The sequence below is a fragment of the Penicillium subrubescens genome, assembly GCF_028828155.1.
Source record: "Penicillium subrubescens strain IBT 31985 chromosome Unknown utg000001l_segment0_segment0, whole genome shotgun sequence".
In the NCBI taxonomy this organism is placed as follows: Eukaryota; Fungi; Ascomycota; class Eurotiomycetes; order Eurotiales; family Aspergillaceae; genus Penicillium; species Penicillium subrubescens.
The window spans coordinates 500,699-512,924 of record NW_026643151.1 but is presented as its reverse complement, the minus strand read 5'-3'; the positions used below and the strand labels follow the sequence as shown (position 1 = coordinate 512,924).

General features: G+C 48.0%; 5 protein-coding genes across 5 annotated transcripts; 2 read left to right on the top strand and 3 right to left on the bottom strand.

The window, feature by feature from the left end:
* Window positions 1–948: 948 nt before the first annotated feature.
* N7473_000137 (Acyl transferase/acyl hydrolase/lysophospholipase) lies at window positions 949–3,189 on the bottom strand (the record flags this gene model as incomplete). The annotated part of the gene is made up of 6 exons (XM_057146077.1): window positions 949–1,269; window positions 1,329–1,814; window positions 1,874–2,402; window positions 2,460–2,627; window positions 2,686–2,863; window positions 2,952–3,189. The coding sequence occupies 6 exons, from the start codon at window positions 3,187–3,189 to the stop codon at window positions 949–951; spliced, it is 1,920 nt and encodes a 639-aa protein (XP_057013963.1).
* A 1,976-nt stretch (window positions 3,190–5,165) lies between these two features.
* N7473_000136 (cytochrome P450) lies at window positions 5,166–6,970 on the bottom strand (the record flags this gene model as incomplete). Its single annotated transcript, XM_057146076.1, has 6 exons — window positions 5,166–5,282; window positions 5,337–5,835; window positions 5,891–6,016; window positions 6,086–6,444; window positions 6,496–6,692; window positions 6,742–6,970. The coding sequence occupies 6 exons, from the start codon at window positions 6,968–6,970 to the stop codon at window positions 5,166–5,168; spliced, it is 1,527 nt and encodes a 508-aa protein (XP_057013962.1).
* Window positions 6,971–8,021: 1,051 nt separating this feature from the next.
* Window positions 8,022–9,767, top strand: N7473_000135 (Winged helix-turn-helix transcription repressor DNA-binding; the record flags this gene model as incomplete). The annotated part of the gene is made up of 5 exons (XM_057146075.1): window positions 8,022–8,776; window positions 8,854–9,035; window positions 9,126–9,241; window positions 9,301–9,701; window positions 9,752–9,767. The coding sequence occupies 5 exons, from the start codon at window positions 8,022–8,024 to the stop codon at window positions 9,765–9,767; spliced, it is 1,470 nt and encodes a 489-aa protein (XP_057013961.1).
* A 490-nt stretch (window positions 9,768–10,257) lies between these two features.
* Window positions 10,258–10,598, bottom strand: N7473_000134 (uncharacterized protein; the record flags this gene model as incomplete). Its single annotated transcript, XM_057146074.1, has 2 exons — window positions 10,258–10,478; window positions 10,532–10,598. The coding sequence occupies 2 exons, from the start codon at window positions 10,596–10,598 to the stop codon at window positions 10,258–10,260; spliced, it is 288 nt and encodes a 95-aa protein (XP_057013960.1).
* Window positions 10,599–11,413: 815 nt separating this feature from the next.
* On the top strand, window positions 11,414–12,117 carry N7473_000133 (hscarg dehydrogenase; the record flags this gene model as incomplete). The annotated part of the gene is made up of 3 exons (XM_057146073.1): window positions 11,414–11,664; window positions 11,734–11,914; window positions 11,971–12,117. 3 exons carry the CDS (start codon window positions 11,414–11,416, stop codon window positions 12,115–12,117), a joined length of 579 nt encoding a protein of 192 aa, XP_057013959.1.
* Between the last annotated feature and the right edge of the window lie 109 nt (window positions 12,118–12,226).

Sequence of the window (12,226 nt, the reverse complement as noted above, 5' to 3'; positions counted from 1 at the left end):
CGTACTATACAATCTCACACCTGGCCCCTAATCGTTTTGGAGTGACAATCCTGACCACTTGGCTGCCGACGAGACTAACTGATCACAGTTTAGCCATCTTACTCCTTGCCGATACGAAGCCTCGTTTTGGTCTCACGCGCTACGTGAGCACGCTACACCTTCGGCGGCACGCCCGACTAGCTCGGGTCATGCCCCGGCTGTGTTGGTAAATGAACTCGGTTGAGGACCGAGTGCGCCAAAAGGTGAGCCTCGTTGTATCAATCCTTACTGGTATCTGACCTTTCTACTGTAAGTGCTGGCCCGGACGTACACGTACTTCTGCCCAGTTAAGGCGTATTTCACGTGGTGGTAGGGATAATTGGGCCGGCAGGGGTTAGTAGGATATAATCATCTCTCCTCTCTTATCTACTATCTCGTGATATTTATTTGGACTCACACGACTTTCTCTTTCTATTGTTAGGGCTCGGATTTCGACCACCTGGCCCCTAACGTAGTGCGCTACTTATATCGGTCACTGGCATGCTGCAACCTAGTGTTTAAGCAAATTTGGTCTTTTGACTTGTTTTGTTCGCAGTAACAGCTATACCCTTGCTGGCCAGCTCTCAGTGACTCGAGATCTTCAGTACTTGGACAGCCTGACTTTTGAAACGACGCCAGAGATTGATTTCTTTTTCCGTATAATCTTCTTCCAAGCTTTCATTCCCCCTGGTGAACCTTACTGGTACTGATAACCAAGTAAGAAAAGCCAATTTGCAGGAAATCATAAGGTCTGATATATCATGCGTTGTCTGTACTAATCATATCCATACACCCCCCCGCCCCCTCTCTCGAACACCAAAAAATGCACTCACACTCAGACTACTGTACCGTAATCATAGATAATCTCCCCTGAACTTAGGGCTCCTAACTCCACTGCCTGTAAGCATTTCAAATACCAGCGCCAATTCCCTAGCAGCCCCGAATAAAAACCCTCTCAAACTTTGTTTTCTCCAGAAATGCTGCGCATGCTTGAATCCTAGGGTCATACTCCCCAGTCGCAGGCTTACACACCACCATAACATTACACAACAGTTCGAGGTTCTGTCGTATTTCGCGCGTCGATGAGAATGCGTTATAGCTCACGTCTTGCGGGTTTTGAAGGACGTCGAGTTGAATTTCAGCGGCTAAGGATAGCGGCCGCATTATGAAGAGCGACATTTCCTTGGTCGTGGGGATCTTCCAGGGAGTAGAACACATGTCAGTGAACGGCTTTTTGGTTGAAATAGCCTGCTGTAATGTTGAAGAACGGGATCATGGGAAGTGATGAGATGAGATTGGGAAATACATACTTGTTTCGCATCAGTGACATTGGCTTGAAGAAGCAAGTCACACATAGCATTCGTCACCGCGACACACGAAGTGCGATATTCCTTAGCAATAGGACCCAAAAACGCGGCTTTCTGAGATCCAATAATTGCCGTCTTGAGCCAGTCTATTCGGGCGCCTAGGACGATGATACAAGTGAGCACACGAAGGTCGTCGTCTGGCCCATCAAGAAACTCCTGTTCCGAGAGGGACTTTGACATGATCGTAATATCTCTCCCGATGTTCTCGTGGATAAGGCAAAAATTATAGTCAGATGCGTCATCCCTTACGTATTTCTTGGTCGATTGGCGGTGGCGGTCTTCCTCAACGACAAGTTTCATGGCGAAGATAAAAAGGGAAAAGACGGAAATTCCTTTCGTCATGGTTTTCGTAATTCCATCGGAAAGATAGACGTGCTGGTTTGGATTGGAGTCTATTGTTGGATTGGGAACTGGAATTGCGGTGCCGATCTAGTTTGGAGTTGTTGGCCATCAAGGAAAGCGGCAAGTCGTAATCAATAAAAGCTTACCTCACTGTCTTTGACTGGTATACAGCACGGAAAAATTGCAGCCGCATTGCAATGCATCGCAAATGCAATCCAGAACGTCCGCCGTATCAACTGAATACGTCCCGGGCTATGTGTTGTTGGTAGCATCATCTGAGGGCTACCTTTTTCGCCTTCTGCTGAGGTCTGATCGAGTACATCATATCCCAGCAAGCTTAGCAACTGCATAGCACGCGCTATGGTTAGAAGCCCTTTCGGTCCGCTGATATGAGTGAATTCAAACCTCGCAACAAGAAGCAAAGCCTGAACCGTCTCAACGTTCAAGAAAGAAGAGTTCTCCGCCAGATTCTCGGCTCTTTCCAGATGGAACCGGGCTGCTATGTACGACTCCATTGCGAGGGCTGATTCTCCACACGCAGTGGATCCAGATAGAGCTATGGCATATTTTAGAGCCATGCATTGGTGCGTCTCCATTGGGACGACGGATTGCAAAAATTCCTGCTGGTCTATTAGCATCATGTGTTTTTGCACTAGATCGAAGTACGGCTGGTATCTGCATGGCGCATAATTAGACAGCGTATCCATGTTTTTGTCATAGTGGGGTACATACTGCTGCTCCAGTCCGCTGAAGGGAGTGGGTTGCTCGAACAGTGGGTTGAATGTGGGGCCCGGGGGATTGTCGTTTAGGTTGGCTATGTTCAAATCTAGATCCGAAGGAGTCCCATCTGTGCCAGAGCTGTTCATAATATCGATCATAGCGGGTGGCTGATGGTAGTTGCTAAAGGGGCTATCAGCCTGGGACATAGCTCTTTGGAGTGAATCATAGAAGAGCGTACCTCGGGTCAAACTCCGAGAATGCCACACTTGAGTAGTCCATGTCATCGCCTTGTGACAGTAGGTCATATGCAAACTGGGAATTCTGCGATATATAGCTTGGGGATAAGGTAGAGTTCGGCTTCATAGACTGGGTCGTGAATTGTAGGCCTTGTTCCTGGAGCCTAGTTTCCGCTTGCACTACCGTTATAAGCACAAAGCCAAAAGACAGCAAAAACGACTAAAGCAAAGAAATTCACTGCCGAGGCAGCATCTGGAGCATACTTACGCAGACGGGAGTGAAGCAGATTCAACGCCGACTTGATCTCGTCGTTGTCTGTCTTGTCCGAGGGATAGACGCACGTCTGGCCCGATTTTCGACAGCGATGGCACTGCGGCTTTTCCCGGTCGCAGCGCACCTTGCGCTCACGGCATAAGTTGCAGGTTGTTCGCTTCAGCTGGGACGAGGTCACTTGTGTTTGCGATTGAGGCTTTCCGGAGGGACTTAGAGACGCCATGGTGTTCATTGCGCTCCGCCTGGAGGTACTCGGTGGAAATCTGCTTGGGTATGTGTATATATAGAGCACGATACGGTCGTTTTGCTATGCTTCCTCTCCCGCAACTAAGCTTGGTAGGTTAAGCAGCACGAGGCTCCGACTTGGGATCGGAAGGTGTGAAGTGGGGTTCTCTTCGCCGGAATGCGCTATCCCATTTTGGGCTAATGTGCTGCAGTCTCAAGCGACTCGCTCTATATTACTCAAAGGAAACCTCCTCATTGTCTTGCTGAGTTGCGCAACATCAACTCAAAACTTCGATGCACCACAGAAAACCCGCACAGGGCCTGAAATCTTACAGCTGCGATTGATCCAATCGCAACTACTTCAAAAGTTTGTGCAGATTCTAAGTCCTCGTGGCGTTCAATGCCAAATTCGATTTCGTCGAGCTGAGGGATAGTATATTACGACTACTCACTCCGCCGTGTGTTTTCGTATGGTAAACCGGGTCAACTCGCAAGGCTAGCCCCCCAGGATAAGAAACGCTCTCAACCAATCTCCACGGTAGTTCTTCAATCAAATCATCTAATTGGTTCCCTCAGTACTAGCGGGTACGGATACGAACATCCTGCAACTCGTCATTATTACGTTAGCCAGAGGGCCCGTCCACGACTCCACGGGTGTCAGTGTTCGTCCGCCACGCTGCCGCCCCCACCGGCGTCGCAGATCCACTATACTACATAACCAAGCCCATCATCAGGAGAAGATAGAATATTACTCTACAACATACAGGCGTTCCGTGCCAAACTGCCAAGCAATAGGCACACACATTTACTGTGTCCTATCAGACCATACTCTCCGTTAGCCTACTAGGGTTAGATCTGGGGCCAAATCTCCTGCAGGTCTGTCTATCCAGAATGCATGTTGGCGACGGGAGACCCACATCCATCGGAAATTGTTGTCTGGTCTCATCCTCATCTTCTCGTTGTAAAGTACGTACCACCAGCCCAATCTGGCCCAATCCATTAGCTATCAATAATCTATACCAAATTATAAGTGGGCTGCTTACTGACGAAACTCAGGAAAGTCACATAATATATCACTATTTCTACCTTTGAGTGTTCATCGGATAGTATGTCTCGGTCCTCCAATGACACCATTCTGGGCGTGGAATAGGGAGACATGCGTTTAGTATATTGCATGTTAGAAAATATAAACGCTTTAGGCACGGCCACGAGGAAAGTCTTTAGTTAGCCTAGCACGGACAGGTAGCTAGACCAAAAGAAGACAGTGGGTATCTTGCAGCATGCATATGCAAGTCTCTCCGCGCTGAGGAGGTGCGTTGGGGATGAAAGATAGTGATAGTGTCTTGACTACAACAGCCAATAAATGCTATAATTATGCTGAAGGATTTGGCTGGCAGAAATGGAGATTAGCCAAGCAGATCCCATTCCTTCAGCCCTCACGCCTCTACTTACTAACTACCCGTCGCATTGACCAACCCTAAAACTAGAAGGGGCTGGGTAGTCAATGCTACGGGTACTTCTTCAAATGACTCAGCTAGCCTTAAAAGGGGATAGAACAGGAACTGCACTCCCACAGGAATCATCAACGCCTTTCCTTATCTTTCATTTAATAAGCTTTACTCTTCGATGTCCCTGCGATACTTGTATTGGCTGCTAGGTCAATTCAATATTGATTTCTCTTCCACAAGTATCGTGGGGTACAATCATCACGAGATGACACCTCAATATCCAGGCCGACTAAGCGATGCAGTCATGGAGGCGGGGGTATGCCAGTTGTTTATTCCCGAGTGGCGCTTATCCAATTAAAGTAAGCTGACTTTAAAGTGGTCAAATCTAGCGCATTATTCATGGCATCCAGCGGCTGCCGTAAGCTTGACACCTTGGTAGCTGAGCGCTAAAGTTTGACACGATACGAGTTGACATGCATTCCGTCACCACCCTTGCCTATTGCCCCATACACTCCGAATCACCCCAGGGATCATGTCACTGCGCCCGCCTGCTGATGCGGACACACAAGTCCTTCTGCATCCAGACTCCAGCATAGAATGAACTCCACGGCCGAGAAGGATTCACCAGGGTGACATCGTACTTGCGCAAGACCTGGTGAAAATTGGCAATGGAACAACACATGAGTTTTGAGGTGACAGAACTTACCTCCACAAAAATCTTATTGAGCTCCATCATAGCCACGGGTCGACCAGGGCAGGTATACTTCCCCGAAGCGAACACTAGATCAACAGTGCTGCGCATTCTCTTCTCCCTAGCCTTCTCAGCCTCGCCTTCCCCAAAGCTCAACCATCTCTCAGGTCGGAACTCATCCGCATCGGCCCCAAAAATCGCCTTCGATCTCTGGATCCCCATAGTAGAGACCCCGATGCTGGAGTCTTCCGGCAGAAAGAAGCCATTGATTGTAGCACCTCCCTTGGGCACAATCTTTGACGCGAGGAGACCGATGGGTGGCCAATAGCGGAGCCCTTCCTCGATGACTGCTTGGAGGTAAGGCAATCTCTTCGCCTCGGCATCAGTGATGGGCGAGGACAAAGGGCCGGCGTTATCAATTTCGTTGCGGAGCGTCGAATAGATGTGTGGGGAACTAATGATATGGAGGAACGTTGCCCGAATTGATGTCGCTGTGGTGTCAGATCCCGCCACACTATCCTGCAGGTCAGAGCTTGTCATATGAGTATGAACCCGTCGAAGCAACGTACATTTGGACTAGAGTTTCTGAATTTGCTTCGTCCTGAGTCATTCCGTGTGCAATAAAACTGCCTAACATGTCCTTGCGGATGATCTTGTTAGGACCAAAACGCTCGCTCACCACTTCTTTGGCAAATCTATGATTTGATTAGCTCACTTTAAATCATTCTTGTAGCAGTACTAGAGAACGAAACTTTGCAACTTACCCCATAACCTTTCCCATCCCCGCCTGATCAGTATCCTTCGGGGCCATCATCTGCAGGAATCTCGACTCCAAAACATTACACAGCCAAGGATAAACCAAGATAATGGCAACCATAGGCATGAAGCTTTCCGTCATATGGAGATATCGATAAACGTCTGAGTCGGACTCCAGATGCCCAAAATTCCTCCCAAAGGCAACTGACATGATGACATCCAAGGTGAAATACTGCGTTATACGCGCCAGGTCAACAGGCCTGTAGTCGGTCGATGTGGATAAGTATTTCCTCTCAATCAGGTCGATAAAAGACTCTACGACTTTGTCAATTTGGCCCTCTAGGCCCTCGACGTCCTTGCCATTATACTGCAAGCTCAAATTAGCATGTTTCACGCAGGCTGGTTGAGTGGATGTTACCCCGGCAGTGGTCTTTGATTTCAAGGTCTTATGGGCCTTTTCATCTCGCATGGACAGTATATTGTCACTGCCCGGCCTGAAGCGTGCAGCCTGGTAGTCAGGAGCCCTGATAAAGCCGGATCGAGGCTGGAGGACCTTAACCACGGTTTCGGGGTTGGAGTTTACTACGACATTCAGTCCTACACGTGCGAGGGAGCCTTATCTGAGTTAGCAAGGTTTCATTTCATGATGTCAGAAATATATTACCATATTGATCAGTAGCGTCTTTAATAGCCCATGGCAAAGTTCCTCGCCATGCATGCCACACCAACCATAGGTTCGAGAACGAAGCCAAAAACGGGCCAGGGATATGTCTCAATCGACGCCACGCAATGAAACGTTGTGTGAGAGAGTACACAGATAGGCCGAGAAGGGCTACAAGCAGAAGTCGGACTGACACGCTCGTTTCGGCAGGATTGTAGCTTGGAAGAAACATGATGGGAACTGGAGTCGTTGAGCTTGATGGGAATGCGTAGTTGGGAGCCGGAATCTGACCTTTGATTGCGGTTCCCTATCAAGGTGAGGACAATGGACAATATAGCTAAGCAGGGGACGGTCAATTTCCAGCCATTCAAGAAACCGTAAATGCAGATCTATTACATCAGATGCTGTTCTGTACAAAATGCTTGAAGTGGGCTCATTCCTCTTGGTTTAACGTACAAAGTTCGCCGTCGAGGAGCATTTCGTGCACTTCTTTGCTTCTCTCCCGAGAACGCGACAAGATGTCAGATCGAAAGCCGACGCCGACTCTCCATAACGCCCGTAAAGCAGAGAAAGCTCGGGCTTACTACCGAGGGTAATGCTTATAGCTGGGGACAATCCACATATGCTATCTAGATATCCAACATCTTCGGGCCTGTACCCGAAAATTACGTGGCTGTATTATCAGGTACCAAATCTCCAGTTGATATCTTCCAATTGCGTCACCCTCAACTATCACAGACCGTGCGGGGGTATGTAGAGTCTAAGCCTCTCTATTAGATCAACTCACATCTAGCAGTCGACTGTCAGATATTTCAAAATCCGGCTCTCTCAACATCGCCCGATCTATTATTATCCTCGGCCGAGCTGCTTTCTTTCCGAGTCCAAACCCCAAGCCAGCCCTCGTACCCTGCCGAGGTACATTCGCAGTCAACACTGACTTCACCCTCGTAATTTCGAGCTGGCGCTTACAGCAACGTCACAATGAGATCCATTTTAAGTTTCTCATGCTTAGAATATGCAGGTGTCTGTTCGTATAAGCAGCAGGGAGGCTAGACACATGGCTTGCTTCCACGAGGTAGTATCTGTCGTGTAATCCCTGCCCGAGGCTTTCTTAGCTCTGCAGCGCCGAGCACTTCTGCAGCAAGTCCTCGGGAGCGGTCCGAGCAGGGAAGTGTGTATGTGAGTTCCTGCATCGTACTTGAGATAAGCCATAATAGCGACATATTTTCGTGTCTTGCAGCTCTCACATTTCGTAGCTCTAATCACACTCCTGTCAGGGCAAAATGTTGTTCAAAGCAGTCATATCGGTGTTGCTTGTCTTCTCATTCTACCTGGCTCTTCTTGTGCAATTTATTTCTCAGTTTTGGGAGAAACTTGGAGTTATTTCTAGCTCATTGCGTCAAAAGTCGATATTGCCGCCGTATTCTGGCAACATCGATGGCACCAAGAGCAAGATAACTCAATTAAAGGGTGATTCCGGAGGGATATCCAAGGCGGCTTTGTCATTCAACAATAAATCGCCAGCCAATAAGTCTCCATCACCCAACAACGACACATCAGCCATAATCTCACTCGCCAAGCAAATCTCCGAGCTATCTACACAAATATCTTCCTGCTTCAACGCATCTACCAACCCGGAGCCCAATTTCAGCGCCTCTTCCGGAGACGTGCCCAAAACACCAGAATACGAATCCTTAAGATCGAGCCTCAATGACACTGCTCTAGACCTGCTCCGTCTTATTAATGGCCCAAAGAACACTTTGCGCACTTACGCCTTCTCCCATTATGACCTCGCGGTGTTGCAGGTTGCAGTTGAGCGAGGCTTCTTCAAATTCATTCCGCGGCAGGGAAGCATTGCTGCGGGAATGCTTGCAGACAAAGCACAAATGGATGAGGATCGAACAACAAGATTGCTACGCTTTTTAGCTACGCGACGGATATTCGAGGAAGTTGGGAGAGACAGCGGAGTGTTCAGGCATACGGCTATGTCTGTTGTCATGGCGAGGGATGAGAATTTTCATGCTATGGTACATATGCAGTAGGTCTATGTCGCTCGGATAGAAGACGAAGAAGCTGGATAACTCTGAACTCTAACTCTGAGGATGATTTAAATAGGATGGACGAGATGTTCAAAGCGGCGTCTGAGCTATCAACACAAATCGACCGTTCCCCATACGTCTCAGACAATGAGAACTCTGCGTTCTATGCTAGGTTTGGGTTACCCGCATACGCATACTATGAGCAGAATCCGCAGAAGGGAGCAAGATTTGCACAGTCAATGGATGCATGGTCAAAGTGTGAGTCAGCCCTAGCCACGTGCTCCCTGTGCACAAACTTCTTCCCACTTCAGTGCTTGACCGAGTAGTAATCTGACTGTTGCGGTCTAGTGGATGGTCAGGTTACAAGGCTTGTGCACAGCAGCTTCCCGTGGAAATCGTTGAAAGCCGGTAAAGTGGTTGACATTGGTGGTGGCTCAGGCCATATATCCATCGCCCTCGCTCGAGTACGTTGTCTACCTCACCGTCTATAGTACACAAGTAACCAGGAACAATGAGCGCACAGGAATACCCATCTCTACATTTCGTCGTCCAAGATCTCTCAGAACAAATGCTCTCCCAAGCCAGAGATGAAGGTGTATCAGGCCGCGTAACCTTCCAGCGCCACAACTTCTTCGATCCTCAACCTGTTCACGACGCCAGTGCATTTCTTCTTCGACAATGTCTACATAATTACAATGATCTTGATGCAATCAAGATTACACGCGCAATTGTCCCGGCCCTGGAGAAATGTGCTCCGGGTACTCCGCTTTTGTTGAATGAGGTCATTTTGCCGGAGAGTGGCTCGACGGCACATCATATAGAGCATCATTTGCGCCAAGTTGATGTGACGATGATGGTTGTTTTGGGCGCGAAGCAGAGATCGAGGAGTGAGTTTGAGAGGCTCTTGAAACAGGCGGATCCACGGTATGAAGTAAGCGATCCTCTTTGTTTCATTCATTTCTGTTCTTCGATAGTGCGTTTGCCGAATAATGGCTAAACATAATTCCAGGTGGTGAGAACCTTCGATAATCCGATGGGAGTGGGCTTACTAGAAGTTCACCTTAAGGCTAGGTAGGTTGGAGGTATCTGTCGAGGTTTAGATACCGTGAGAACTCTACTTCAGGACTGGATCTACCCTTCCTTGGTGTTTCCTTAGCCTTATTGTGCCTTGTTTCTTGTCTCAGCCTGGACAAATAAGCGATTGTTTTTCACTTCTTTGTTTGGAGTATCTATGGTGTTCGTATGAGTCTAGGTATCAGATGTACTGAGGCAACTATACGGTAGAGCAAGACCAATATATTTTACTTCTGTCTCAGAAGAGGAATCTGTAGGAAGAACCGGAGGAGGTGGACTATTCCCTAGCGCAGGTATCTTCTTCTTCAGTAACCCATGTTTGACACTAGCCACACAATCTATCATTTCACTGCTCTCTTGCGAAAGGGTAATGCTTGACACCATGGTGCCGGGCGATTTCGTATGCTCAGACACCGTAGAATAGTTCGCTTTTTTCGCCGATCGTAAACCCGTCCAGGTTTACCCATGCTCCGTAGATGCCAGAAAACGCAGAGTGAAGGTCCTTCTGGTTATCCTGTGAGCCTTGGAGGAGGGTCACATTCGGTCGAGCAGCCAGTTTTGGAGCTTGATCTGAGGCTGAGTTTCGAGTCAACACTCTGACACTGTAGCTACCACTCTCGGAGAGTGCTTTGAGCCCGTTAGAATAAAATTGCGTTCGAATTTGTAGTTGGAGGACCTACCCTTGACCACAGAACTGCCTTGGGCACTTGTTCCCCCAATGACGAGAATCGACTTGAGGTCCGACATGTTGGTATTTAAGTTAAAAACCTAATGGATGAAAGATGTATGCTGCCTCAAGGCCTGGGTACGCGGGAAGCAGTATATATACCTAATCCTCGCGAAAACACGATGGTGGAGGACGGCCTTGAATTCACCTAGGTAGCGAATGATTTATAATCTCTAATTGTAATGGGCTACGAAAATGGTTACATTTTGTGGTTTAGCACACAATATAGGCCGATTGCTTTGTAAGGTAGCTATCCCAAGCTACAGAACTACCTGGCAGATTACCAGGGCTGATTTTCGTCATCCCAGAGTCTCATCTTCACATTCTATATGCCTATAGAGCGTTTCACACAGATGTAAGCACAGCTAGGCTACGTGGTAACAAATATTATGTTCATCTCCTGCCAATAGCGCTTACAGACTAAAGATAATCAAATCACGCATCATGCACTTGTCCTAATCTTACATGGGCGGGGTGGGGTTGCAGACATTACGGAAATCTGCGGGAATCTGCGGCCTTGCGGGCATTTCGGCATTCTATGCAGGAACACGCCCCTCCATAAGAACCAATCAGAATAGCCGCTCCATATGTCAAGTTGGGAAGAACAACTCAGGCAATTCGTCAGAATACATTCTCGCATATACAAAGAGCTTAATATTAATGATATTTGATCTCTAGACAACCCTATAAGAATGGCCAGTCGCACTCTAGGAGAGAATCTGTAATCCAGATCATGAACTACATTTTTGCCTTGAGAAGTTCCTACTTTCACAACCTAAACCCCAAAAGTCATCTACAACATGTCCAAGCTTTTAGCCTCACTGGTGCAACAGGCATGCAGGGCTCAGGCGTCATTGATGCTCTTGCGAAAAACCCGGACTGGAAAATCCGAGGCCTTCCACGAAACACCAACAGCGAAAAGGCAAAGGCACTAGTTAATCGTGGCATCGAGATGGTAGCCGCCAACTTGGACGATGAAAAGAGTCTCATTGAGGCATTCAATGGTGTCAACGCCGTCTTTGCTGTTAGAGACTTCTACGAATCTTTCGTGACAGGGATCGGTCCGGAAAAGGCCATGGAAATCGAGTACGGCCGAGGTGTCAATCTGGCCCGCGCAGCTGCTGAAACGACTACTCTCAAATAATACTTCTGGAGCACCCTACCCGCTGCGAGTGACTTGACCAACAGCGAGGCGAAGGTTCCGCATTTTGATGCCAAGGGGGCTATCGAAGCATATATCAAGAAGGATCCGGTCTTGAACGCCAAGACAATCGTTCTTTTGACGGGATTTTATGCGTCTAATTTTAACTATCCGCCATTTACCCCCATTTACTTGGTATGGATTTTTCTCTTCACGGCATGTGGGGGACTGAATTGGGTCTCATGGTGAAGTTCTGGGAAAGTGCTGAACCTCCAAGGATGTGGGGAACAGTCGGGGAGGGCGATGTTATGATTGATTCTCGTGATCTTGAGGGAGTCAAGAATCGTTTGGTTAGCGCAGAGGACGCTTGGAGACGGGCTGGTTGGAGTCAGTGTTAAATTTCCTTTATAGACCAATATGTAGCCCATTTTGATTTCTATTATTCTGTCAGCTTATTCTCATGAAAAAAAGTTCTTACCGCTGCGAGAGACAGCCCATTCGAGTGCC